This window comes from Salminus brasiliensis, chromosome 4 (assembly GCF_030463535.1).
Source record: "Salminus brasiliensis chromosome 4, fSalBra1.hap2, whole genome shotgun sequence".
In the NCBI taxonomy this organism is placed as follows: domain Eukaryota; kingdom Metazoa; phylum Chordata; class Actinopteri; order Characiformes; family Bryconidae; genus Salminus; species Salminus brasiliensis.
Window position 1 is genome coordinate 18893578 of NC_132881.1, and position 27114 is coordinate 18920691.

The 27114-nt window shown below is 38.0% G+C and overlaps 2 protein-coding genes across 4 annotated transcripts in view; one reads left to right on the top strand and one right to left on the bottom strand.

Moving 5' to 3' along the window:
• LOC140554459 (arginyl-tRNA--protein transferase 1) overlaps positions 1–27114 on the bottom strand; it is a 320650-nt gene that overhangs the window by 280191 nt on the left and 13345 nt on the right. The window lies entirely within an intron of this gene.
• Positions 16519–27114, top strand: part of anapc1 (anaphase promoting complex subunit 1) — a 42676-nt gene continuing 32080 nt past the window's right edge. For 2 of the 3 annotated variants that reach the window (XM_072677486.1, XM_072677487.1), the window contains exons 1-15: positions 16519–16686; positions 16810–17046; positions 18655–18816; positions 19892–19934; positions 20063–20163; positions 21372–21454; positions 21603–21676; positions 22085–22230; positions 22368–22591; positions 23012–23224; positions 23326–23421; positions 23577–23667; positions 23763–23828; positions 26111–26248; positions 26709–26849. In XM_072677486.1, the coding sequence (XP_072533587.1) occupies positions 16834–17046; positions 18655–18816; positions 19892–19934; positions 20063–20163; positions 21372–21454; positions 21603–21676; positions 22085–22230; positions 22368–22591; positions 23012–23224; positions 23326–23421; positions 23577–23667; positions 23763–23828; positions 26111–26248; positions 26709–26849 (1791 nt within the window). In that variant the 5' untranslated portion in view covers positions 16519–16686; positions 16810–16833. The remainder of the gene's footprint in view (positions 16687–16809; positions 17047–18654; positions 18817–19891; positions 19935–20062; positions 20164–21371; positions 21455–21602; positions 21677–22084; positions 22231–22367; positions 22592–23011; positions 23225–23325; positions 23422–23576; positions 23668–23762; positions 23829–26110; positions 26249–26708; positions 26850–27114) is intronic. The other variant, XM_072677488.1, reaches the window with a different exon arrangement.

Sequence of the window (27114 nt, forward strand, 5' to 3'; positions counted from 1 at the left end):
ATAAACGAAGGCGAATGCAGTTGACGAGTACAAACACTGTGTAAGGCAGTTATATATGCTTTACTCTCTCATTGCCTATAACAGACAAATTCCCTTCATACACTTAACAAGTATAATTTGAGCCATATCTGACCCTGTCTTCATGGTCTTATGTGAGAGAGCATTGTTTTCTAAATCAGAATTGTTATGGGCAAGGCTTGATTTTGATGTGGGTGCGAATTATTAGTTAGTTATTGATAGTTAGTTATTGGTACTGGATAACCTGCTTTATTCTAAAAGTTCTTAAAAGAAGTTTTAGAAAATTATTAAATATATGATCATGAATGGTTGCTGTTATATTGTGGGGAATAACAATAGTTAAATAAGTCTTCATATATATAAGAAAAAACTCTTCTTAAAATATGTTAAAAATGATTTTAAATAGCACATAACTAATAATATTTTCTTTACCACATAGAACTATATTTTTGCCTAGAGTGTAAAGAACCTTTTTATCGAATAGTGTGTTAAATGAATACTTCAGTCTTTTAACTTAATCTCTATCATCCATATCTATTGCAGCATGGACAATGATGTTAATCTTTTCTCTTTACGTTCTAAATAGATTTGGATTTGTTTACATTCAGACATAAGAACATCAGTGAGATCACAAACACCACTTTACCAATCCCAAAAGTGCTGGACAGAGCCACAGAAAATCCAATTCCATTGCTCCACAGCCTGATGCTAGATGGCTTTTTAAACCTTAAATAGGTAGATAAAGATAAGGTAAATAAGACAAATCCTTCGCTAAGCACCTGAGTGCTTCCAGTTTAGGGGTTTTGTATTTATTTACCAAGTGCAGGAAAATGAACATCTGCAAGTCGCAAAAAGGATTCCTTCTGATTTGCTTATTCTGGAATGCATTGCCTCACACACATGTTAATTATTTTCATATGCTTGATATAATATTCTTCTGATTATACTTCATATAGCACATATACTTAACATAACACTATATGTACTGCCATAACTGTTTAAGACTATAGCACTCTTTAGTGTTTGTCTACACAGTTCTTGTTTTGCACTAGCATTTTCTTGTGTGTGCTATGCATGATGCACCAGAGCCGTTCAATCATGGCCCTTCAGCTCAGTTGCTTGCTGTTTTTAAACATCGGCTGAAAAGCCCATGTCTTTCAAGAACACTAACTGTACACTCCTGTCCTTATGAAACAGTATGTATCACTGTACCTAGGTATCATTGTGCATTCCTGTATCTGGGTCTCAGTACTGGCCTTCATTCACACTAGCTAGAGATGTTTTAGTGGACAACAAAGTACTTTTCAATGTTGCTCTGGATAAGAGCATCTTCTAAATGCCATGTATGTACATGGTGTGTCAATTGTACAGTCACAACACAAGATCCAGTCTCCAGTCAGTCCACTGTTATTAAACTTGCTATTTTATATTCCAAAGCTACAAACCTAAGAGCTAAAACCTAAAGTCAGGGAAAAGGGGAAAGTTAGTGATCAATTTAAGTTCAAAATGAAAACAGAAATATTTGTTGTTTAAACTCAACATTCTGAAACATGATATTCTGCACAGAAACTACAATAATTTATTGCTGTCTGGCGATGCTCCAAATGGCTGAATCCAGCTTTACATGTCAAAATACTGAAATCAAGTAGTATCAAAACATGTTAAATTGTATTACAAAATGTATTCCCTGTTTAGAGACTATATACTCTAAACCATTATTTCTTGTACAAAATAAATACACCATACACACTTTAATTAAACATTATTGTTGTATTGTATCTAAATTATTATTTAATAATTGTATTTAATTGCCCCTAGGTGATGAAAAAAAAAATATTACAAATTCAGGCTAAAATCTGCAGTTTTAGCTGGGGTCAGTATAATTAATGGCAGTTAATTTACATATTATTTGCAAATGTTTAGGCATAGAACGTCACACAAATATTATTATTATTTTTGTGGTGTGATGAGCATGGATATCTGCAAAGTTCTGCAGAGTCTCCTAATGAGGATCTGGGATGTTTCTGGGTTGGCTTGCTCACACCAGACTGCTGTGTTACAGTTCCATCCTAGCCCTGACTCAATCACCATGCTAATAGAATCACTGCAAGCATTAAATACGTTAGGGCCTGAACCATGGGGAAACATGTTTATTCCACTGTTATGATTTAAAGCAGAGTTTGTTCTGGGCCTGACATGCAGAAAGGCTTGAAATCCCCTGGAGACAATTGCTATGATTATGCAATGTGTGTGTTGTGCGTTTTATCGTAAAAGCACACTTTCAGACACACTTTTTATTTATTAATTGTTTCCCCCAATTAAAAAAAAAAACACTGTCTTTTACATTGTGTAAATATTTTGTTATGAATGAAGCATATATATGTTATACATCAGTGTTTTCTATCCCTATTCCTGGAGAGCTACCTTTCCGCAGACTTGGATCCAACCCCACTCACCCCCACCTGATCCATTTAATTACTGCCTTCAAAAATTATTCTTGAATGGCAGAATGGGGTGTGTTAAATTTGGTTTGGAGTTGAAACCTGCCCGCAGGTGCCTCTCTACTGTAGTGAATGGCACACCCGGTTTCCAGACACTGTTATCCTCTGCATTACAGAGCTCCTGGCCTCCTGGACCTGGATTTGATAACAAATTGGTTGAGACAGAAATTGGTGCTGAGTGAGGAGCTCGGGTGGAGGCTTTAGGAGTGGACACGCCTCCATGATGAGTCAGTTTTTACGCAGTCCTCCGCAGAAACAGTCACTACTCAGCTAGTGACCTTAACAGCATTGCAAATGATTTCATCTACCGTGCTCTTTGCCATGGCCTGGGCTTTTTTGTACACAGTGATTAATGGGGGAGTTAAAGAGTAGGGCCGACTACAATAAATCAGCACGACAGATAGAAGAGCTTGTGAGTGTGGAGACTGTATGAACAATGATGCATTTGTCCCACGACTGGAATAAGATGCTACAGATTCAGTGCAATTGTTGTATATGAGTGTTATATAAATACTTAGTTGGGGAAACATATTTGGCAGCACTGGATTATTATGTCAAGCACGATTTACAGCATCAAGCTGTTGAAAGTTAGGGTGAAGTTCACTCAAAGGCATTCACAGAGGATGAAAAACATGTATATTACCAAATTAATTAATAAATGGAAGCAAAATATGCCTTATTGGTGTGCTGACTAACTTGTAGTTTTAATAACTGCCTATAATCACAAGTCACTCAACCATTTATTGGAAACATCTACACTTATTTAAAATGTGACATAGCACAATTTTACCTCTATCCACCAATACAATGAATCTGAAGTGAAGTCAGTATGTGACCTGTGGACATCAAGGGGTTTAACAAAAATATCTCATTAACCATGTAAGCATTACTGACATTTATTACATAGTCCCTTCGTACATTTCAATAGGCTTAAAGGTAATTAATTGACAAGCAGTTTCATGACCTGTTCTCTTGTTATTTCATGACAAATATGAAGATAGGAAATCTGAAGTTAATTCCAAGTGCTGAATTTGCATTTGCATGGGACCTCTCAATATAGGGTCTAAAGAGGTGTTGATGCAAGAGAAGGACTGGCCAAAGAAATAATTTACAGTGGGGCAAAAAAGTATTTAGTCAGTCACCAATTGTGCAAGTTCTCCCACTTAAAAAGATGAGAGAGGCCTGTAATTGACATCATAGGTAGATCATCAACTATGAGAGACAAAATGAGAAAAAAAAATTCTGAAAATCACATTGTCTGATTTTTAAAGAATTTATTTGCAAATAATGGTGGAAAATAAGTATTTGGTCAATAACAAAAGTTCATCTCAATACTTTGTTATATATCCTTTGTTTGCAATGACAGAGGTCAAACGTTTTCTGTAAGTCTTCACAAGGTTGGCACACACCGTTGCTGGTATGTTGGCCCATTCCTCCATGCACATCTCCTCTAGAGCAGTGATGTTTTGGGGCTGTCAGTGGGCAACACAGACTTTCAACTCCCTCCAAAGGTTTTCTATGGGGTAGAGATCTGGAGACTGGCTAGGCCACTCCAGGACCTTGAAATGCTTCTTACGAAGCCACTCCTTTGTTGCCCTGGCAGTGTGCTTGGGATCATTGTCATGCTGAAAGACCCAGCCACATTTCATCTTCAATGCCCTTGCTGATGGAAGGAGGTTTGCACTCAAAATCTCACAATACATGGCCCCATTCATTCTTTCATGTACACGGACCAGTCGTCCTAGTCCCTTTGCAGAGAAACAGCCCCAAAGCATGATGTTGCCACCCCCATGCTTCACAGTTGGTATGGTGTTCTTTGGATGCAAACAAGTTGTGTTTGTACCAAACAGTTCTACTTTGGTTTCATCTGACCATAAGACATTCTCCCAATACTCTTACGGAACATCCAAATGCTCTCTAGCAAACTTCAGATGCGCCCGGATATGTACTGGCTAAAGCAGGGGAACACGTCTGGCACTGCAAGATCTGAGTCCCTGGCGGCGTAGTGTTTTACTAACGGTCGCCTTTGTAACGTTGGTCTCAGCTTTCTGCAGGTCATTCACCAGGTCCCCCCGTGTGGTTCTAGGATTTTTGCTCACCGTTCTTGTGATCATTTTGACCCCACGGGCTGAGATCTTTCGTGGAGCCCCTGATCGAGGGAGATTACCAGTGGTCTTGTAGGTCTCCCATTTTCTGATTATTGCTCCCACAGTAGATTTCTTCACACCAAGCTGCTTGCCTATTGCAGATTCAGTCTTCCCAGCCTGGTGCAGGTCTACAATTTTGTTTCTGGTGTCCTTCGACAGCTCTTTGGTCTTCACCATAGTGGAGTTTGGAGTGTGACTGTTTGAGGTTGTGGGCAGGTGTCTTTTATACTTTTAACGAGTTTAAACAGGTGCCATTAATACAAGTAATGAGTGGAGGACAGAGAAGCCTCTCAAAGAAGAAGTTACAGGTCTGTGACAGCCAGAAATCTTGCTTGTTTGTAGGTGACCAAATGCTTATTTTCCACCATTATTTGCAAATAAATTCTTTAAAAATCAGACAATGTGATTTTCTGATTTTTTTTTTCTCATTTTGTCTCTCATAGTTGAGGTCTACCTATGATGTCAATTACAGGCCTCTCTCATTTTTTTAAGTGGGAGAACTTGCACAATTGGTGACTGACTAAATACTTTTTTCCCCCACTGTAGTAGTTTCTTACAACATAAAAAATGGACTGGCAAGCCCAGAAACATCAAAAGGCCTGAAAAGACCACTGAAAGACAATTAAAGTAGATAAGCATTTGTTCCTTGGTTAAGAAAAGCACCTCTGCAACATCTAGTCAGGAAAGTCAGGAAAACCCTTGAGGAGAGGCGTGTCAATGTCAAGTCTACAAGAGATGCATTAATGAATTTCAATAAAGAGTTTACTTCAAGATGCAAACCACTGGTAACACTCAAGAACAGAAAGGCAAGAACTGAATACTAAAAAGCTTGCCCAGGTCTGGAACAAGAATCACTGGACAGATGAAAGCAAGATTAACTTAAATAGGGAGAAGGTCAGGAAGGGTTTAAGAAGCAATGCCACTTGATGTATGGCTGCCAATGGAACTGTGTCACTGATGTTTATTGATGACATGACTGCTTATAGATGTGTATAAAGCTATACTTTCTGCTCAAATTTGTCAAATGTGGAATGACTAATAGGATGGTTCCTCACAGAACAGAGAGATAATGATCCAGAAAATAACATAAAAGACACCCAAAAGCAAAGCAAAAAAAAATTACATGGCCAAGTCAGTCACCTGACCTCAACCCAACTGGCCATACTTGACAAAACTGAGGGCAGAAAAGGCCTGGTAAAGCAAAAGGAAGGCAAATCAGCATTTGGTTATGTCCATGGGTTTCAGACTTCAGGTGGTCATTGACTACAACAGATTTGCATTCAAGGGTCAAAAAGACATCTTACTTTTGAGCCTGTGAAAATGGAAAGAGTATGTATGGCTCTAATTGCAGTTAATTTTACTTGAATTGAAGCTGAAAGTCTACATTTTAATCACATCTTGGCCTTATTGGCCTTATTGGCCTTACTCAGCACTAAACCAATGTACTTTAGTATTTTTTTACGTCCCTCAGAAAACCGAAAGACCCTGGTCAACAGACAAACCTAGTTTCCAGGATTATGTAACCTCACATCTATACATTTGTATGTGTTGTGAGTGATCCATGGTAAGTATTGGGCCCTGACATGTTGATTCTCATGACAATAAAGTCTTAAAAAGTTCTTGGTTTGTTCTTTTGCATCTTTAGATTGAGGGTGGTATCTTGGGAGTTAAACTTACTGAAATTTGCTTCATAAATGCTATTCAGATCTAGGTCTGGGATCATTAGATTCTTTATTTTCTGTGTCGCACACATGGAACAATGCATCAGCCTTAGTATTGTGAGATCCTGGACGATAAGTATGTTAAGTAGTGAAAAAATTGTGAGAAAAACAGGGACCAACAAGCCTGACAGGAATTTAGTCACTTAACAGATTAGAGGTATTGTAGTTTCTTACAGATTTTAAATAATGAGAAATTGGTGTTTTGCACCCTCTAGCTAATAATGGTCTTCATCCAAGGCCAACTTCTTGGCAAGTAACTGGCATGGCATCTTCTATGCCATACATATGCTTGGCAGGTGTCAGTTTATGGGAAAAGTGGGCTAGAAGTTAAAGTTTACATGGTCCACCATGATATTAGGACAGCCCTAAATCCAACACTGAAAGCATTTACCTTCTCTACAAAGGGCTTTATGGGTTCTGGATGTGAACCTGATTTGAACTTTGGAACTCCTTAATAGAATTGGGTATTGGCCACTTAGCAACAACATTCATTTTCCAATCATCCATAATTACTCCCTCAGCACTAATGACATAACCTAAGAAAAGCATTCATGATAAATAAAACATATATCTCTATGATAACGAAGACAGGTGGTAAATTGTGGCACTGGAGATGCTTGCACTGATCCAGACGAATAGTTAGTCCATCTAATGAAAGCCCTAGACTTACCACATTGTGTAGCTCCTTAATATCCACTATCTGTATGATGGCAAAGTATTTTGTAGAGTTAATCTTGTAGTTACAAGCCAGATTCTGGCAGAAGTAAAATGTAATAATAGGTTTACTAGCCAGAGCTTGTGATAGTTAACGGAGCAAGATGCAATGAAGAAGAGCACAAATATAAGGGCAACCAAAGTAGACAATGACAAGACTAAACAAGAAACTTGGTCATAACCAAGTGAACAAACAACCAAGCAACCAAAAAAAATCAAACAACAAGCCAAGATTATACACAAGATAACAAACACTACACTCACCTTTTCTTCGCAGTTCTCAATTTACATTTGCTTGTGGCCTATTAGGCTTGTAAAGACTTCATAGTGATGTAGGCACAATTTGTTTACATTTTTACCATTATCCAAGTCAAAACATTTCAGGGACATTTATTTTTAGGAATGTATTTATGAAGATGAACCTTTGTTCATATTTTAATAAAATATTGTTAATGTATGTGTGTCTAGGTCACAGCGTGAGACACATTGCCCTTACATTGTCTGTCCAAGGACTTAAACCCTTGGGACTAATATTGGAAACCACTGTCAGAAATCTTGATGGTAATCATGACTCTGGTATGACCCAATAGTCCTGCAACTGATCAACTAGCAAACCCTTCAGTGCATCTCCAACTAATGCTGTAAACTTGCATCTGTAGTTCTGGCCATACAGAGAATATTAGGTCCAATGATGCTTTCAGAAGATCATTAAGGCTCTAATCAAAGCCAAGGTCTACGGAGCAATGCTCCTGGGACCACTGCTTAGCTCTACCAATCATATTAGGTGTTTTTTGTCTCCGCATGGTCCATCTGCACAGATCTGAACCACATTTCCTTCGATGCTAACAAGATTAATTGTGCATTTAAGGCATGTTATTTTACATTCCCTTTAAAAGTACATTTTACTTTGCTGTATAGTGTAGGGAAACACTTTACCTGACCTAAAAAAAAAAAAAACAAGACATTTGTTTATTGTAATCTACTAGACCAAAGGTAAACATTTGTGTAAAAAATTAGATGCACACAATTTCTCATGTCTGTGGCTGTACATCTTTAAATTGGTATAATCTCAAAAAGAAAAACCAGTACATCTAACAAAAAAATATCCATTGAGTGGCAGTTCTGTAGATCAAAAAGACTCGGTTTTAAGATGAAAATAACTCAGATAATCACTCTGTACAAATGTGGTTAGCATCTCAGAATGTTGAAAATTGAGGCAAGTGGGCTCCAACAGCAAAAGACAATGTCGAAGTTCCTCTTCTGTTAGCCAAGAAGAGAAAGCCGCTTTGGGCATTAGATCACCAAACCTGGACAACAGTCTAGGCTGGTGAAGGTGGTGTAAAGGTATGGGGAACTGTAATGTGCTAAACAGGTTCAGAAGCTTGCAGAGATAAAATACAAAAGGAGGTTAAAATAAACACAACACAAAATAAACATAGCCATTACACAGGTCAAGGTCAGTTCCAAAAGGCAGATATAAGGCCAAAGCACAAACATAACACAGAGCAAACAATCCAAAAGGGCAAAGGCAAAAACAAAGTCCAAAATGGAGGCAGAGGTGTGTAAATCCAGTAACAAAACACAGGCAAACAATCCAAAAGGGAAGAGGAAAAAAAGCAAAAAAATAAAAACACAAATAGAAGTCATTCATGGAAATGTACACAATTAAATAACGCTTAGTAGACCACCAGATGGGATTCAATACCTTGCAACTGGCCCATGCTAGAATGAAAAGTATGAAAGTGCTTCTGAAAAAAAAAAAAAAATTGTGTGACATAATAATGTAAATGTGAACCATAATCTATACAACATTTTCTGCTCCATCATTGTTTTGTCTTGTGATAACGGGATTGCACTAATTCTGTCATTTTTTTTAACATTTGAGGATAATCAAATCAAATTTAGTTGTATAGTGCTATAGTGTAGTTTTTTACAACACAAAAAGACATGAAAAATCTAAGACCCCCAGTGAGCAAACCAACTGCAACAGTGGTGAGGAAAATCCCCCTCAGAGCTGGAGGAAGAAAACTTTGGAAGGAAACAAGACTCACAAGGGGGGACCCATCCTCCTCTGACCAGAACTATTTATAAATTATTGACAAAAATCACCAAACTACCCAAACTGGTGTACTGCTCAGGTGTGTAACATATTCTTAATTATAACACAAAGCATGGTGTACTATAACTTAATGTAGTCATAGCAGTGATGGTAAGAGTAATGAGAGTAATGATAGTTAATAGTGGTAATAGTGGAGTTCATTTAGGTTTTAACATGGTCATTAGATGGTAGCATAATCATGGCCTGTGCCACGGTGAAAGTTATTATATACGTGGACAAAATTGTTGGTACCCCTTGGTTAATGAAAGAAAAACCCACAATGGTCAACTTGAATCTGATAAAAGTAATAATAAATATAAATTCTATGAAAATGAACAAAGGAAATCCAACATTGATTTTGAACCATGCTTCAACAGAATTATTTTAAAAAGTAAACTCATTAAACAGGCCTGGACAAAAATTATGGTACCAATGAAAATAATGTGACCAAAGAGACATGTTATATCAAGGTGTACCAATCATGTAAACAGGCAGTGGGCCTATACATAGGGCTACAGGTGTGGTGCCACACTCAACATGGACCAGATGAAGCGAAGGAAAGCTGAGTTGTCTCAGGAGATTAGAAAGAAAATTATAGACAAGCATGTTGAAGGTAAAGGTTATAGACCATTTCCAAGCAGTTTGATGTTCCTGTGACTACAGTTGCACATATTATTCAGGAATTTAAGATCCATGGGACTGTAGCCAACCTCCCTGGACGTGGCCGCAGGAGGAAAGTTTATGACAAATCAAAGAGACAGAGCCCAGAAAAACTTCTTAAAGAGATTAAAGGTGAACTTCAAGCTCAAGGAACATCAGTGTCAGATCGCACCATCCGTCGTTGTTTGAGCCAAAGTGGACTTCATGGGAGACAACCAAGAAGGACACCATTGTTGAAAACAAATCATAAAAAAGCCAGACTAGAATTTGCCAAAGTACATGTTCACAAGCCCCAAAGCTTCTGGGAGAATATCCTATGGACAGATGAGACAAAAATGGAACATCAGCTCTATGTTCACAGATGGAACAATTAAGCATATCAAGAAAAGAACACTGTCCCTACTGTGAAACACGGAGGAGGCTCTGTTATGTTCTGCAGCTGCTTTGCTGCATATGGCACAGGGTGTCTTGAATCTGTGCAGGGTACAATGAAATCTGAAGACTATCAAGGGATTCTAGAGAGAAATGTGCTGCCCGGTGTCAGAAAGCTTGGTCTCAGTCACAGGTCATGGGTCTTGCAACAGGATAATGACCCCAAAACACAGCTAAAAACACCTAAGAGGAAAACATTGGACTTTTCTGAAGTGGCCTTCTATGAGCCCTGACCTAAATCCTATTGAGCATCTTTGGAAGGAGCTGAAACATGTCATCTGGAAAAGGCACCCTTCAAACCTGAGACAACTGGAGCAGTTTGCTCATGAGGAGTGGGCCAAAATACCTGCTGAAAGGTGCAGAAGTTATAGGAATTGTTTGATTGCAGTGATTTCCTCAAAAGGTTGTGCAACAAAATATTAAGTTAAGGGTACCATAATTTTTGTCCAGGCCTGTTTCACGAGTTTATTTTTTTTAATAATTCTGTTGAAGCATGGTTGAAAAGCAATGTCTGATTTTCATTGGTTAATGTTTATAGCATTTTTATATATTATTACTTTTGTCAGATTCAGTTTATTTCTGTGACCATGGGTTTTTCTTCCATTAACAATTAAATCTGCCAAGTGTGAGCCTGGCATTAGTTGGCATATATGGATGTCAAAATGATCAATCGTGATGATTACACCCCTGTTCTGATGGATATTGTGGATTATGAAGATCATAATGTTAAATTTTGCTGTGTCGCTCACCCCATCCTAACCTGTAAAAAATAAGAGAGGACCTATTTATTCATAGGTGGAAGATAATTTGATTGTCTCTAGTCTCTGTCTTTCCTGTACACTGCATTTCAAGTTATGTTGCTTTCTTCTGACGCAGTATGTGGGATACAAATGCTTGGATCCAATAATACATCACACACTCTGAAACACTGAGACCCGACTCAGAGGCCATATGTGAGAGGGGGGGAGCCTTATTGAAAAATAATCTAATAAAATGAGCGTGATGGAGACACATTCTCTCAACTCCACTCTGTCTAGGGAGGGGCAAGATAATTGGTAAATGAAAGAAAAAAGTCAGCACATGGTGAAGGTAGGTTATGCTTTTAGACACATTTTCACACACTAGTTCATTGTAGAGTAACCTGACGCTGGAGCTTTATATTAACTGAGGATTGCAACATCTACAATGTAAATCTAGCCATTTTATTTACTATCTAAAATTTGTCTTCTGAATTTTTTAACAGTAATAATGGTAAAGGAGTGGTAGATACCAGTTATGGTTCTGTTAGATCTTCCTAGACAGGTTGGAAAACTCGAACAGTCTTCAGATGGTTCTTTTTTCCTTGCAATTATTGGTAGTCTAGTAGGATATAACATGGAATCTTGCAGGGATAAGTTCTTAGGTCACTTCTATTTATTTTGTAAATGCTTCTATTAGACTAAATCCTACAAGACACCAAACTTGCTTAATGTAGTTATGCTAATGAAAATGATGAAAAGTATCACTGAATGATTATGGCCATACATATTTTCTGTGCCAATGTATTAACACATACATAACTATATAGGGCTTAATTTCCTTTAATTAAATAAGGATAAAACTTGTTATTGTGAAATTATTCTGCAACAAATCCAGAATCAAATGTTTAAAGCAACATTATGTAGCATTTTTTTGCATTATCTTCAAAATCACTTTGAAGCTCCACTAACATGTAATATGGAGACTGGAGCCCATGTCATCTTTCACTTTGGGCACGGGAACGCTGCTACTGTACTATGTAACTTTGGTGAAGCAGGCAGAACAGTGCTTGCGGGAACTAGGTAATGCTACGTAAGATTTTGTAATATTACTTTCTGTGTCAGTCCACATGCTTTTCTTTACCGCATCTCAGCTTGTCAACAAATGCATGCAAGTATGTCCTTCTTGTGGGGTGGCACAAAGTGTGAATCCCACTTTCTGACTGTAGGGGGAGTCCAGGAGCAAGAAATAACAATTTAAGCATTATACTGCTTTAATGACTCTAGAAGATTAGAATTTGAATTAAGAAAATAAACAACAAATTAGTCCTAGTCCTGGCCTACAAGGAATTTTGAAGGAAATAATCCATGACTAGGCCTAATTCCAGAAAAACACCCCTGTTTGTTTAAGATAAACATATAGAAGTGTGCAAAAGTTTGACCTTTTACCATGGTCTCTGGCCATGGCTTGCAAAGTATTTTCAGTTAGCTGCATCCACAGTATATAATGTAATTAAGAAATGCCAGTTAACAGTAACAGCAAATGTCCAGTTGAGGTCTGAAAGACCAAGAAAACTTCTTGTAGGATTACAAGTCAAAGGCAAAGATTTGACTGTAGAAGCTCTTCATGACTTAGCAGACTCTGGAGTGCTGGTGCACTGTTCTACTGTCATGACACATGCACAAACATGACCTGCATTGAAGAAGAAAACCTTTTCTGTGTTTCCAATATTGCTGAAATTTACAAAGAAGTCATGTGAAGTTTTTGGATGCAATGAGCAAAGGTATGTTTGGAGAAAAAAGGGTGCAGAATGTCATGAAAGGAACACCACTCCAACTGCTGAGTATGCAGGTGGATTGATCATGCTTTTGAGTTGCAGCCAGTGCCACAGTAAACATTTTACTTGTAGAGGCAAGCATGGATTTAATATATACCCAAATGATGTAAGCCAGCATCATACCATCTTTAAAGTGGATGCCTTCTACAGCAGTATAAGAACACTTGATACTTTAGCAAGCACACAACCTACAACAGCTATTGTAACCTTTACAAAGAGCTGTGAACAACAATACACTAATAAAGCAGCTAATAAAGCATATAATCACAGTGTAACTACTATGCGTATCTAAAACATACAGACAATGACAGCTAACAAGGTCAAATTGAAATGACAGACCACTTCGACTCTCTGTGTTTTCATGCTGTTAACTGCAGCCTGGCTGTTCCCGGACTGGGAAAAGCAAAACAGATTTTTGGTTAAACAGAGAAATCGTGACTCTCCTTTGTCCCCTCAGACACCTGCAGGTGTCACCAGGTGACGCAGACTGATTTGAACACAAACAAATCAAACTTACTCTCAATCTCACATCCTCTCTGTCGTCCTCCCGTTCTCATATACGCGCACACAAACAGGTTTGAAGGGTGCCTTTTCCAGACGGCATGTTTCAGCTCCTTCCAAAGATGCTCAATAGGATTTAGGTCAGGGCTCATAGAAGGCCACTTCAGAATAGTCCAATGTTTTTCCTCTTAGCCATTTTTGGGTGTATTTAGCTCTGTGTTTTGAATCATTATCCTGTTGCAAGACCCATGACCTGCAACTGAGACCAAGCTTTTTGACACTGGGCAGCACATTTCTCTCTAGAATCCCTTGATAGTCTTCAGATTTCATTGTACCCTGCACAGATTCAAGACACCCTGTGCCATATGCAGCAAAGCACGAAATGGCATGAACCAGTGTGTACCAAGATCTGAGGTGTGTTTTCTCTTGCTTTGTGGGTCAGCAGCATTATCCAATCAGCACCAATAGGCAGGCACACAATGGATTCTAATAAAGTCTTTCACAAATCAGTTTGGGGTATGCAACAGTGACAAAGGACCACTGTTTCTGTTCATATATATATGTTTTGCTATATTTGGCAGACATTTTGGAATTTTCAGCACCACTGAATTAATCATCAAGCAGGTGTATTTATAATTTTAACCTTAGGTATTTAGCTGTGTGTTTTGAATCATTATCCTGTTGCAAGACCCATGACCTGCAACTGAGACCAAGCTTTTTGACACTGGGCAGCACATTTCTCTCTAGAATCCCTTGATAGTCTTCAGATTTCATTGTACCCTGCACAGATTCAAGACACCCTGTGCCATATGCAGCAAAGCAGCCCCATGACATAACAGAGGCTCCTCCATGTTTCACAGTAGGGACAGTGTTATTTTTTCCATCTGTGAACATAGAGCCAATGTGCCTTGGCAAAAAGTTAAATTTTTGTCTCATCTGTCCATGGACATTATCCCAGAAGCTTTGAGGCTTATCAACATGTAAGTTGGCAAATTCCAGTCTGGCTTTTTTATGATTTGTTTTCAACAATGGTATCCTCCTTGGTAATCTCCCATGAAGTCCACTTCGGCTCAAACAACGATGGATGGTGCGATCTGACACTGATGTTCACCTTTAATCTCTTTAAGTTTTTCTGTCTCTTTGATTTGTCATCAGTTTTCCTCCTGCAGCCACGTCCAGGGAGGTTGGCTACAGTCCCATGGATCTTAAATTTCTGAATAATATGTGCAACTGTAGTCACAGGAACATCAAGCTGCTTGGAAATGATATGAGGTCTTATAACCTTTACCTTTAACATGCTTGTGTATAATTTTCTTTCTAATCTCCTGAGACAACTCTTCCTCTGGTCCATGTTGATTGTGGTACATACCATGTCACCAAACAGCACAGTGACTACCTGTAGCCCTGTGTATAGGCCCACTGACTGATTACAAGATTGTAGACACCTGTGATGCTAATTAGTGGACACACCTTGATTTAACATGTCCCTTTGGTCACATTACTTTTAGGGGTACCATAATTTTTGTCCAGGCCTATTTAATGAGTTTACTTTTTAAAATAATTCTGTTGAAGCATGGTTCAAAATCAATGTTGGATTTTCATTTGTTCATTTTCATAGAATTTATATTTATCATTACTTTTGTCAATTCAAATTCAAGATTTAAGTTATTCCTGTGGCATCTCATTGTGGGTTTTCCTTTCATTAACTGAGGGGTACCAACAATTTTGTCCACATGTGTACATCTTTTGTTGTCCTGCTGTAGATCTATGTCTGCCGTGAGTGCTGTCAAGACAGAAAAAATAAATGGAATGACTGAAAGACCCCTAGTTATTAGATAATTATTAACATATTAAAATAAACTGAATAAATTGACCTCATTCAATTAGGTTTACATCCTGTAAGCAGACCATACCTTTGCACATTATAGTGGACAGTCTTGTTTTATTTGTTGAATTGAAAATATGTGAGATGGACAAAGACTATGGGACAGTTTTACAGTATGATTTATTTTGTTCCTGCAGTTGTGGTCAGAAGTTTACATACACATAGCCTGCAACAAGCTTCTGGAAGCACAGTAAAGTGATCAGGGGCAGGGCTTCCAGGTTTACCTACATGTATTGTTAAAGGTCACTGAACGAAATGGCATGAACCAGTGTGTACCAAGATCTGAGGTGTGTTTTCTCTTGCTTTGTGGGTCAGCAGCATTATCCAATCAGCACCAATAGGCAGGCACACAATGGATTCTAATAAAGTCTTTCACAAATCAGTTTGGGGTATGCAACAGTGACAAAGGACCACTGTTTCATATATATATGTTTTGCTATATTTGGCAGACATTTTGGAATTTTCAGCACCACTGAATTAATCATCAAGCAGGTGTATTGATAATTTTAACCTTATGTTGATTAAAAACAAAACAAAAACACAAACAAACCAAAAAACCCACCAATTTAAAACTTAAGAAACAATTGTTGAATGATGCTCAACTTGTCTCTTCAGAATTCCCTATGGGTTTAGATCAGAAGACATACTTGGCCACTGAATCACTCTCACCCTGTTCTTCTTCAGAAATGCAACAATGACCTTATAATATAGTGTTTTGGATAATTGTCATGCTGGAAAAGTGAAAGACAACCAATCTGTATTCCTTTGCAATGCCAAAACACAAACAAACAAAAAGCCCCACCAATTTAAAACTTAAGAAACTATTGTTTTTTGTTTGTTATTAAAGATATTATTATTATTCTGCCTCAGAAAAAAGAACATAGAAAACGTCACTAAAATGAAAAAGCATTTTAAGTGAGCTTGATTTAAGAAATAATATTGTTATTATAATATTGCTTCTTATGTACATATACAATATTGACTGATAAAAGCGTTAACATTAAATAAATAAACAACTGATTATGATTTCTGAGTGATTGTGTTAGCTAGCTTACAAGTGACTGTCCAAAGAAGAGAACGGGAAAAAGAAGAAGAGAATGTTGTTGGTCGCCGTGCAGATATTTAGATGTATATAACATGTGTGTAAACTATCTGATTCAATGTAATATGCACTGTCTTCCGTATCGGTCGTGTTAAGATTAGCGAAGCTGCGTCTGTCGCTGTGATTGGCTGTGCTCGTTGGCCAAGTATCACGGGATAGCAAGATGTCCGCGTTCGTTTGAAAATGTGTGTTTACTTGCTTCCTATGGCCTAACTCTGCGTTTAATCCATTTTGTGCTGAGCTTTACTATCCTCACAATTTAGTGTTGTAGGTGTCAACTGAAGGAAAGGAACGGACTCCGAGACAAGAACTAGACTATTCGTTATTACCAGGTTTGCTTGAGACCATGGTTTGATAGCTCCTCTGCTAATGCTATGCTAGCTTGCTAACGTTGAAAAGGCCAGTCGAGTTAGCCACTGTACGTCCGTTACTCACTGTTTTAATGTCTCTCGTAGAAATAATGCTGATATTGGGAACTCATGTCGAACGTGTATGAAGAGAGAGCCACAATGATAGCCGCCGGGAAATGGCAGTCGTTTGTCCCGTTCGGTCGTGAGCACTGCAAGAATCATCCGAACGCCGTGAACCTCCAGTTGCGCCAGCTGCAGCCCGCCTCAGAGCTCTGGTCCTCAGATGGAGCGGCCGGACTCGTAGGTTCGCTTCAGGAGGTCAGCCTCCAAGAGCGCCAGAAGGTAGCCTGTCCTCTCCTGAACTATTGTGTACTACACTACACATACTCACACACACGGTTTTGGCTTCCCGTAAGAGCTTCATAGCTACATGTTCCGGTGATTCGATTAACCCAAAAACGGGATTGTTTGTAACCTGGGCCCTTGCCCTTCATGGATCATACAGATGTGCCCGTTAATAATAATAATAATAATAATAATAGTTTAATCCAAATTGTCCTTAACATCATTCTCTGAGGTGTAATTTAATTAGTCTTAGACATGACCGAATAAGTTGAATAAAGGTGATTGGAAACTCATTTGCAACTGGAGATATGGTTAAACATGAATCATCAGTGCTAGGTGAAGTAAACTCCTAGAACAAGCTTACCTTAACTCAAACTTTGCTTTACTGATGAAGTTTTGATATTGTGTGAAGCATCAACTCTGGATTCAACCTCCAGTGAACTAAAGGAAAATGACCTTTTAAAAAGAGATGGCAAGAGTGTTTCACAAATGAGCCAATGGCCGTGAATGAAGAGAATTCGGAAAGGACGCAGAAGAAGAAGAAAAAAAAAACGGTCATATTTGATGCCACTAATAATCTGTGTCCAGAAAGTAATGTTTATAGTATTGTTTTTATGCAGCATGCTGAGTTAAAGGGGGGAAAAAAAACTAGTCCTGGGCTAGCCCTAAACTAGCCCTACCCTCTGTGCAAACCATGAGGATCTTTAATGATGTTTAATCTATATAATTACCTGTATTCCTGATGGATTACAAGTACTTTTCTTAACAAATGCATTCAAGACCATGTTGCAAACATTAGTCACACCCCAATGAAAGTCTTAGGAGCAAAGCCAAAGTTTGGCGTCGCAAAGGAATACAGAAAAATGTATGCTACCTCCAGTGAAACATGGTGGGGGCAGCTGGTGTTGGGGATGCTACCATCACTCCGTGCCCTTGGTTGTCTTTTACTTTTCCAGCATGACAATGATCTAAAACCAGGCCATTGTTGCATTTCTAAAGAAGAACAGGGTGAGAGTGATTCAGTGGCCAAGTATGTCTTCTGATCTGAACCCATTGGGATTTCTGAAGAGACAAGTTGAGCATCATTCTCCATACAGCATCCAGGAGGTTTCTAAAAGAGGCTCTTTTTGAAGATTGGAAAGTTTGCTGTTTCAGTATGTTGCCAGCTTGTTTATTCCATGTTTAGAAGACTTGGCGCTGTCCTTAAAATCATTGCCTTACAAAACACTAGATAATTAAGTAATTTGTGTTGTGGGGTGTATTAATCTTTAACAAATTTAGGTAAAACTGAAGATCTAAAAATAATATTATTAACTTCCCCTCAATGGTTATATGCTAAACAAATGTTATATGAAAATCAGTCTTGCCTAAATTTTGGAAATTGTTCTTGTGTTCAGTAAGATTAAAATCTTACTTTTTCAAAGGGGAGGGGGTGTATTCATTTATGCTGAGCACTGTATGTAATATTGTGCTAGTAGAGCCCAATACCAGCTAACCCTTAGTGTAAATGCTTTGCTCTGCTATTCTTTATGACTTATCTGCAAGGCTTCAGTTTATGAGAGGTGAAATGTGGGGAGTGTCTATAAGTGGTTCTTTGTTTGACAGGAATCTTGGCAGCTCAGGAAGGGCTCCACTGTTACAACTGATGAAGCTGAATATGAAGAGGAGCTGTACGCAGCAGGACATATGGTCATCTGGAGTCGGGGTAGCAAGAGTCAAGCTTCCTATGTATACAAAGCTTTCACAGTGGACAGCCTAGTCCAGCAGGTATTGCCAGTATTGGTAGATTTACAGAGGTATAAAATAAGGGTGCATAGTGTGGCAAAAAAAGAATGCCACACATTAATAGGAGTGTAATGGTACAAGTCACGTTTTGGTACACACAAATTTAACACAAAATGCCACTTTTAATGATGACTCCAGTTTCAAAATTATTCAGCCCCTGTATAGAATTCCTCAATAGAGAATACAGTTACAAATCACGTGGCAAATAAAGGGCATTTATTTGTTGCATCAGGTTTGCCTGAGATAAAACATGTTAAATACCTGTAATGTTTAAGTGCATGTTAGAAATATTTCTCAAGGGAGTTGTCGTAATTGCCTTGTACAAACAAGGAAAAGGATTTTAAAAAGGAGCAAAGGCACTGAATGGGCCTAGAGATACAGCTGAAAGCATAGTTTGCAAAAGGAAACTATCCTTGGATGCCACTAGATTCCTGAGGAGGCAGGTGGTCAAAAACCCTCCAGTAACTGCAAAATACCTGCAGCAAGATTTGGTGGCAGGTACTAAGATTTGTTTTTACAGTAAGGCACATTATGCCATGAATATTAGTGAACTGTAGGCTGTTGCTGATGAGGAATTGGCTAAGATTTCTCAGGAACGCTGCCAAAAGCTGGTGTCTGGCTGTGCATCATTTTTGCAGCTGGTCATAACAGCAAAATGGTCATTTTGTAATTTGTGGCAGCTACAGTGCTTGGGTTGCATGGAAGTCTTATTTAAACCTCTTTAATTGACCCAAGCATCTGGCCAGTATGGGGGGGAATACTGTCAATGTACATGATATGTTCAGAAAAGCGTATTGTGACTAAAAACTGCTTTTATAAAAACATAATGGGAAGATGCATTTAAAATGCACCATATGTTGAGATGACACAGACTAGATAATAAGTAACTATGTGTATAGTGTAGTATAGTATATGGAATTAACATGGTTGATGCCTAATGTGGGAAAAGTGCTATGTAATTGTCATTTTAAGTAATACCAAGTATTTATTTGTCTGATGTTGTAGACAGTCTGCTTTATCCTTAAACATTGTCATTTATTTCACTGTGCCTCTGTAGGCTTTGTGGTGTAATTTCACTGTTCCTCAATCTCGTAAAGATGGTAAGCAGCATTTACATCGTCGCTTTGTAATTAAATGTGTTCTCATGTGTCCATACTGTTGATTTTGCAAAATGATGATTGATGCAATTATTGACCTGATCCCTGTCTTTAAACTTTCTTTAAACTAGAAAAGGATATAATTGAACAAGGCATCTGCATAGTCCAGAGCATGTGTGTGAATGTCCACACTGTGAGTGGAAAGGACTTCATCTCTCCACTACCTTTTCAGGTATGGTAGCATACAGTGTACCACACTGGAGCTTTAGTGATGTTTTATGCTACATCATCACTTTCAAAACAAGTATTTATTTATTTATGTTCACAGATAAAAAAAACTGTTCTTAAAAATAATTATTTGTGATATTTGAAATATTTACAAATGTTTCCCTCACATCACAGAGCACTGTTACCCTTTTTTGCATACCATTAGTTGGCCCTGTGTGGGATTTAAAAAGCCTAATCATAATGATTTCCTTAGCTGCTGATGTTGGCTAGATTTTGTTCATTCCACTCTTGTACTAGTAGTAATGGCTGATTTGGCACAGTGACAACACAAAGGGGCTTGCTTGCAGGTGACAAGCATCATCATTCGCAGAACACATTTAACAGACTTGGCAAATGCTGTTGTTTCACAAGAACTCTGATGTGATCTGATTATTTTACTGTTTAATTTTTATGGACAATTTGTGCAGTGATAAGTTGGCTAATTTGAAAATGTAAAAAATTTCCCTTATAATTAATAATGTCACCACTATAGCTCACACACAATGACTGTTCTAAAGTAATTGCTGCATATGATGTGCATATAAATCAGTTTTCTTCTTTGTGTGAGTGGGTAAATGGCAAACCTGAAGTGGGAGTGGGAATGGTGTCATTGCTTCCACCCCCCCACCCCCCCATAATTAAAAAATTCTAGTTGTCCCTTACACTGAATGACAATTTCATATAAATGGACTTTATTCCAAAATTTATAGTAAAATAATTTGGCAAAAATCAATGACGTAGGATGTTTAAGGATTAAGGATGTTTCTTGTTTCTCCCGTAAATTTGTCATTTTGTAGATTGGTTTGTTCTGATGCTGACAATATATAATGCAAGAAGCTAAACTGTGTCTTACATGAGATTATTACTCTGTAATGATTAAAGGCATGAAAATATACGCTTGGTGTACATATGTATTTGTTCACCATTATGTAAATACGTTAAAATAAACACTGCAGACGTTTATGACATTTGTTTCTAGAAGTCTGAATAGGTATATCTATGCTGCAGGATGCAGATAATGCCTGTTTGTGGCACCTCAGTGATGGTGGCATACATCTAGCACAAACAAAAATAGGCCTGGACATTTAGAGTTGGATTTAATTAGGTGTAATGATAGTTCCATGCGCATGAAAGCATAATTAATATCCATTTACCCTTATCTCTGCCATTTAGGTCTCTACCCTGTGGCCAACCAAGTTCGGCTTGCTTTTTGAGCGCAAAAACATCACATCTGATGCTCCCATGAGTCCTATAAGGTACTAGATTTTTTCCATTCTCACTGGCCTTTGGTAGTAATCGCAAAATACTATCTAGGCTTTGTGTGGTTTTAAATATCCTAAATTACTGTTTTTTTAAGGGGCTTCTGGGATAGGTTTTGCATTTATATTTTTTGTTTTCTGTCAGGGAGCCTCTTCCGACTCTCTTTAGCATGCTTCATCCGTTGGATGAAATAGCACCTGTTGTCTGCAAGTCCACAGGTCTGCACCCGTCTTATCTTTCTCTTATTAACTGTCTGATACATACCTTCATTTTCTGAAGAAGTACACTGTATGAAGATAAAATATAAATTGTTAAAATGATCATTTACTTGTGTTTTGGTGGGATTTAACACCTTCCCAGTTATTCTGTAAAATAGGATTAGATGTCATGGTTTCGTAGTATGTAAGATGCTATATCAGCTGCTTGTATCCTCTTCTCATTTAATGCTTTTTTTTTTTTTATTCCAAACAACATTCCATATTCAAATATCTGCCATATAACAAAAATGAAGATGAGCATGTGGATGTCAATATATTTTGACAACTGCACTGGTCACTAGTAGAGATCACGCAATACCACTTGTTAATGGTACTGAAATCTAATTGTTGGTGTCCTGTGTCTGGCAGGCCTGTTTGAGTCAGTGCGCCTGCAATATGTATCCGACAGCACACTTCGAGTGGTTTTCTCCTGTGAGGAACCTTCTATCATTGTGACCTATGATGCACTGCAGTGCACTCATACTGTCTGGGCTCTGCGCAAAGTCACACCAGAGGTAACAGCGGGACAGCTATGACCGTAGTATTCTGCACCTGCTGATACAGAGTGATGGAATGCATGTAGTTTTTAAGTGACACTTTGAACACTTTGAGTAATTGAATGAGTAACGTTTTGACCTATAATGTTCTGAAGGAGCAGTCCACAGTGCTGAAGTATCCTGGGCAAGACGGTCCTACTCAGACACCTGCCGCTGCCCACAGCTTCCTTGGAGCTCATCTGAGGAATGTGACGCGACTGGACTCTCCTGGGTCACCGCTTCACTGCCACGCCCTGCACAACCAAAGCCGCATCCCAGCTTCCCCCAGCCTGCACTCTCGCACACACTCTCCCAACATCTCCAACATGGCTGCCCTCAGGTTAGCCTGGCTTTGCCCTCGTCACACCCCAGTAAATCTTTAACCCCAAACAATTTACCTTATTTTTGCTTTCGAGTTTTGTTTCGATACTACTCTCAATTATTGTTATAAAGACACTGGGTGCATGTGACTGAAATAACGGTTTAAATAGTAGGCAAGTATTGGATGCTGGTCACAAAATAATGGGGGAAAAAAAAAAAAAAAAAAAAAAAAAATATATATATATATATATATATATATATATATATATATATATATATATATATATATATATATATATATATATATATATAATTGTATTCTGTGGAAGATCAATCATAATGCATTTTTACACCATAGGTGTTTTATCTTTAAAGAAAAAAAAAATATATATATAAATATATATATATAATATATTCATTGTATGTGCTTTCTCATTAGTCGAGCCCACTCCCCTGGCACTGCGGCTCCCTCTTTTACTGGAACACAGCGCTTTAACATGTCATGCCACTCCCCGGCCCCCCGTGGACACAGCCTGTTGGCTTCACCCAACAGCACGCTAAATGATACAGCCCTCCTTCCTGAGATGGAGCCCATCCTGCCTGACCTCTGCATTGAACAGCTGTGGACAGAGACCACTACTACGTCACACAGGCTAGGAGTCCATTTATGTCCCTGAAGTATACCATGCTTATACAAATGGTAAATGTTTCAATAGCTTATGTTCTATGTTTTTTTTTGTTTGTTTGTTTTAGGGAGAAGAGCAGCCAGGCCTCTAAAGTGTTCATCACCTCTGACTTATGTGAGAGCAAATACCTCTGCTTCCTGGTTGAATCCCACCAGCAACTCAGGTTGTTTGTTTTTTATCATTGGTTAATTTTCTCAAGTTGTTGTTTTTGCTGTTCTAAAAAAAAGAATGTTCTTGTACTTCTTGTTTCTACTAATTTTGCAAGGGTATTCATTTCTAAACTGCTTTCTTGTCCTCTTTCTTGTCTGACTGTGCTAGATGTGTGAAGTTTCTTGAGAGCAATGAAACTAACCAACTGATATTTGCGTCACTTACCACCATTCCTGCTAAAGATGCTGCACCCTTGGAGGTAAGGTCTTGTGGTATTACATTTGAGAATTGATTATTGTTACTGAGTGTGCCAACTGAGTCATCAAAGTTTTTGGTGTTTTTGTGTGTTGCTAGGACATTGATGCCTTGCTGGTACTGGAGACCAATGGCAGCCTGGTCTTGTATACTGGAGTCACACGTGTAAGATTTCATTTATTCAGTGTTCTTCTCCCCCTCTTTGTCTACATGTACAGTGGCTTGTGAGTTTACATCCCACTTGGAGTTCTTCCTTTTTTTGTGAATTGAATGTTTATGTAGTGAACCTACAAAAAGCAGTCCAAATTGGTGAGGTGAAACGTGGGGGGTGTCTTATTTTTTTGTTTGTTTTACAGATTTAAAGTGGTAGGTATGCTAAACATTCCAGGTTGTATGACAAAATGGGAAGAATGGGTATACTTTTGCAAGTATACTTTTTATGTTTTATATATATATTCAGAATAGTTAGATGTATTTCTAGTCACATAACATTTGTGATTTTACATGAAACGTATTCTTTAGCCTAAGTAACCTTACTATGAGAACAACACATTGACTCACTTGGTGAGAGGCATGTGGTAGAAGGATACAGTGGTCAAGCATGCAAGGATCGATTATATCAAAGCAAATGGCACTGAACAGATATTTGGGTGGCTACTTCCCATTTTATCCAGCACAAATGTGCCAGTTTAAAATTTTGGTTCGTTATGATCGTTGAATCTTAGTTAGTCTTAATTAGTGTGATGCTGTTCGAGTGGAAGTGAAAGCTCACCAATCAAACATTTAAAAAAATAAAGGTGCTTGAGATGGTTCTTTTGGTTTGTAAAGAACCTTTATATCAAGTGATTGTTCTTTGTACTTTAAAAGGTTCTTTACATTTGCACATCTCTCTTATTCTTTATAGTACCAAAATTGGTTCCTGAATTTTAAAACTGTAGAAAATATTAGCCTAGTTAGCTATTTGGATATGTTTGAAGCCTCTGCAAGCATTTTCTTGATGTTCGTCAATAAGAGCACTTTCCTCCAACAGGCCAAACAGTTGCTTCTGTCTTTGCGTTTAGTTCTTCTGCAGACTGACGTCACATGCTATTGTGAGTTAATTCAGCATGAATTTTAAAGACTTAAGCAGTTGAAGCAGTAGACAACTTTGGAATGTTTTGGAAGCCAGAACAAAATAATAAGTAAGAGCATTCAGTGCCTCAAAGATTGTTTAATGTGGAGCACTTTATATCAAAGCCTTTTCCAGGATAGAATGAAACACAGCTGTTTTCTTATAGAATTAGTATTTGTAGCTGTTGTCCTTCCAATATAAAGAAAAGTTGATTTTGAAAGTGGCTTAAAGGGAATTTCATAAAATAAGCAAATATGACAGCAGTGGGCTGTTTAGACACTGAGAGTGGGCTGTCCCATTTTTTTTAATTTAAAATCATTTGTAGTGCTTCAGTAATTATACACCTCAAGGTTTTGTAAATTACAACATAAGAAATTTAATCAAGCCAAACATGAAACAAATTCCATTTCTCTGCCCTGTTGTACTAAATATCTTTGAACTGAAGAACCACAGTGTATCAACATTTGGCACAAGTTTGAGATTTCGTGCCCTTTGAACAATCTTAAAAGCCACTTCAAAGCTCTGAATGTCCACAGTTAGCACAGCAGTATAGCACAGTGCCATCTGAATATAGATTATTATTACAGCCACATAACATCAAGGCAAAATTGTTTATATAAATAGAAAATGAAATTGGACCGTGAATAGATCCCTGCAGGACACCTTAGTTTGTTTCCAGAAATTTTGATGACACATTCCCTGCCGTCACACTGAGAGCTCATAAATAATTCAGAAACCGTTTACATGCAGAGGCATCAAACCAGTAGTTGACAATCTAATTATCTGCAGGGATTGATCAACTATGTCAGAAGCCTTTGATAAGTCACTGAACATTATTGTGAAACACTATTACCCACAGAAATTGTTTATGTATAATGTGTAACTATAAGAAATAGATTTGTTCAGCTCTGAAACCAGAGTGGAAGGTACTTAAGACAAGGTCGAGAGTTTGTCACCACCCTAAAGTCGGGGCTATACATGAGCTTTTTCCTGAGACGAAAGTCAAGTGCGTACATGTTGCAGTTGTCAACAGAGTTTGAAAAAGAATGAATATAGATTATCTGCACTGTATTATCAAAAACAAATTGTTGTAAAAAAAAAAAAAAAAAAAATTGATGCCAAATTCAGTGTACCAGTAGAGTATTAGGTGTTTAAACAATACTGGTTGTTGCATTCAAGACTTCTGCAGTAATTTGTGTTTGTTTTTTTGTTTTTTTAAATGAAATAGTCCCACCTTTTTTGCAGATGGGTGGACTGACTTAAAACTGTGGCTCTTAAATCGTGGCTACTTAACACCTGGCCACAGCAAGCATGAACATGTCTGTTTCCTCCTTAGGTGAGCAAAGTATTTGTGCAAGGCCTTCTGTCACCAAATTTCACTTTGCCCAATCATCTGCCTCCTTTGAACACCCATCTGGAGAATGTGAGCACTCCTGCCAAGGCAACAGTCCAGCATATGAGCAGACTCGAGGAGGTACCATATTGTTTTTGTGAGGAAGCAAAAAAGGCCTTTTATGAGCTGTATTAAATTGACTTTTATTATATGCATTGACTAGAGACATTTCTCTCTGTTGCTCTGAGAATTAAATCAGTAAAACAAATGAATTCTATCAATTTAGGTGTACAATAGTAAAAAGAACCACTTTAAAACCAAATGTAATTTGAGAATTTGAAGTATGCTTCAGTCACTCAATCACTATATACTGATCATTAGCTTGATAATAATATAAACCACACTGCTGAAATGGCTTTCTCTGTAATCTTACAGGAAAACTGCTTCAGAGCAAATTGATTTAGTGCTATAGCTCCACCTGAGACTTCTACTTTGCCCAGATTACTAATTACATTGTCTGACTGTTATTGTTGTACATTGTCATGAGATACTGCTAAATGACGTGGACTTTCATTTTTCTTTCTCTTTTTCTGACATACAGCCGGACATGCCATCCCCGGTGTCAGGGGTGCGAAGTTTAGTACAGCACCATGAGTCATCCTGGCTGGACGATTCGCCCTTCCAGCAGGCTGCGCCACACATCCAAGCTCTAAGAGACCCTGTCAGCAACCGGGTTACGCTGGTCAGTTGGACTTGATTACAGTAGCGTTGTCATGAGACTGAACTTTGGTGGGACTGAGACTGACCCAACTTTGATAGAATAAAATTTCCAAAATAAAATTATTTTACTTTAGTATAAATTGTCAGCATTTCATACCTATGCTGTGGATGTATTATTTATTAAAACACAGATCGGATCAGTAATAGATCGGTATCAGCCAGTACTCAGGATGGAGATTATTTGTACATGCTTTTCATTTAATGCAGATTAGACATCTCTACTGCTC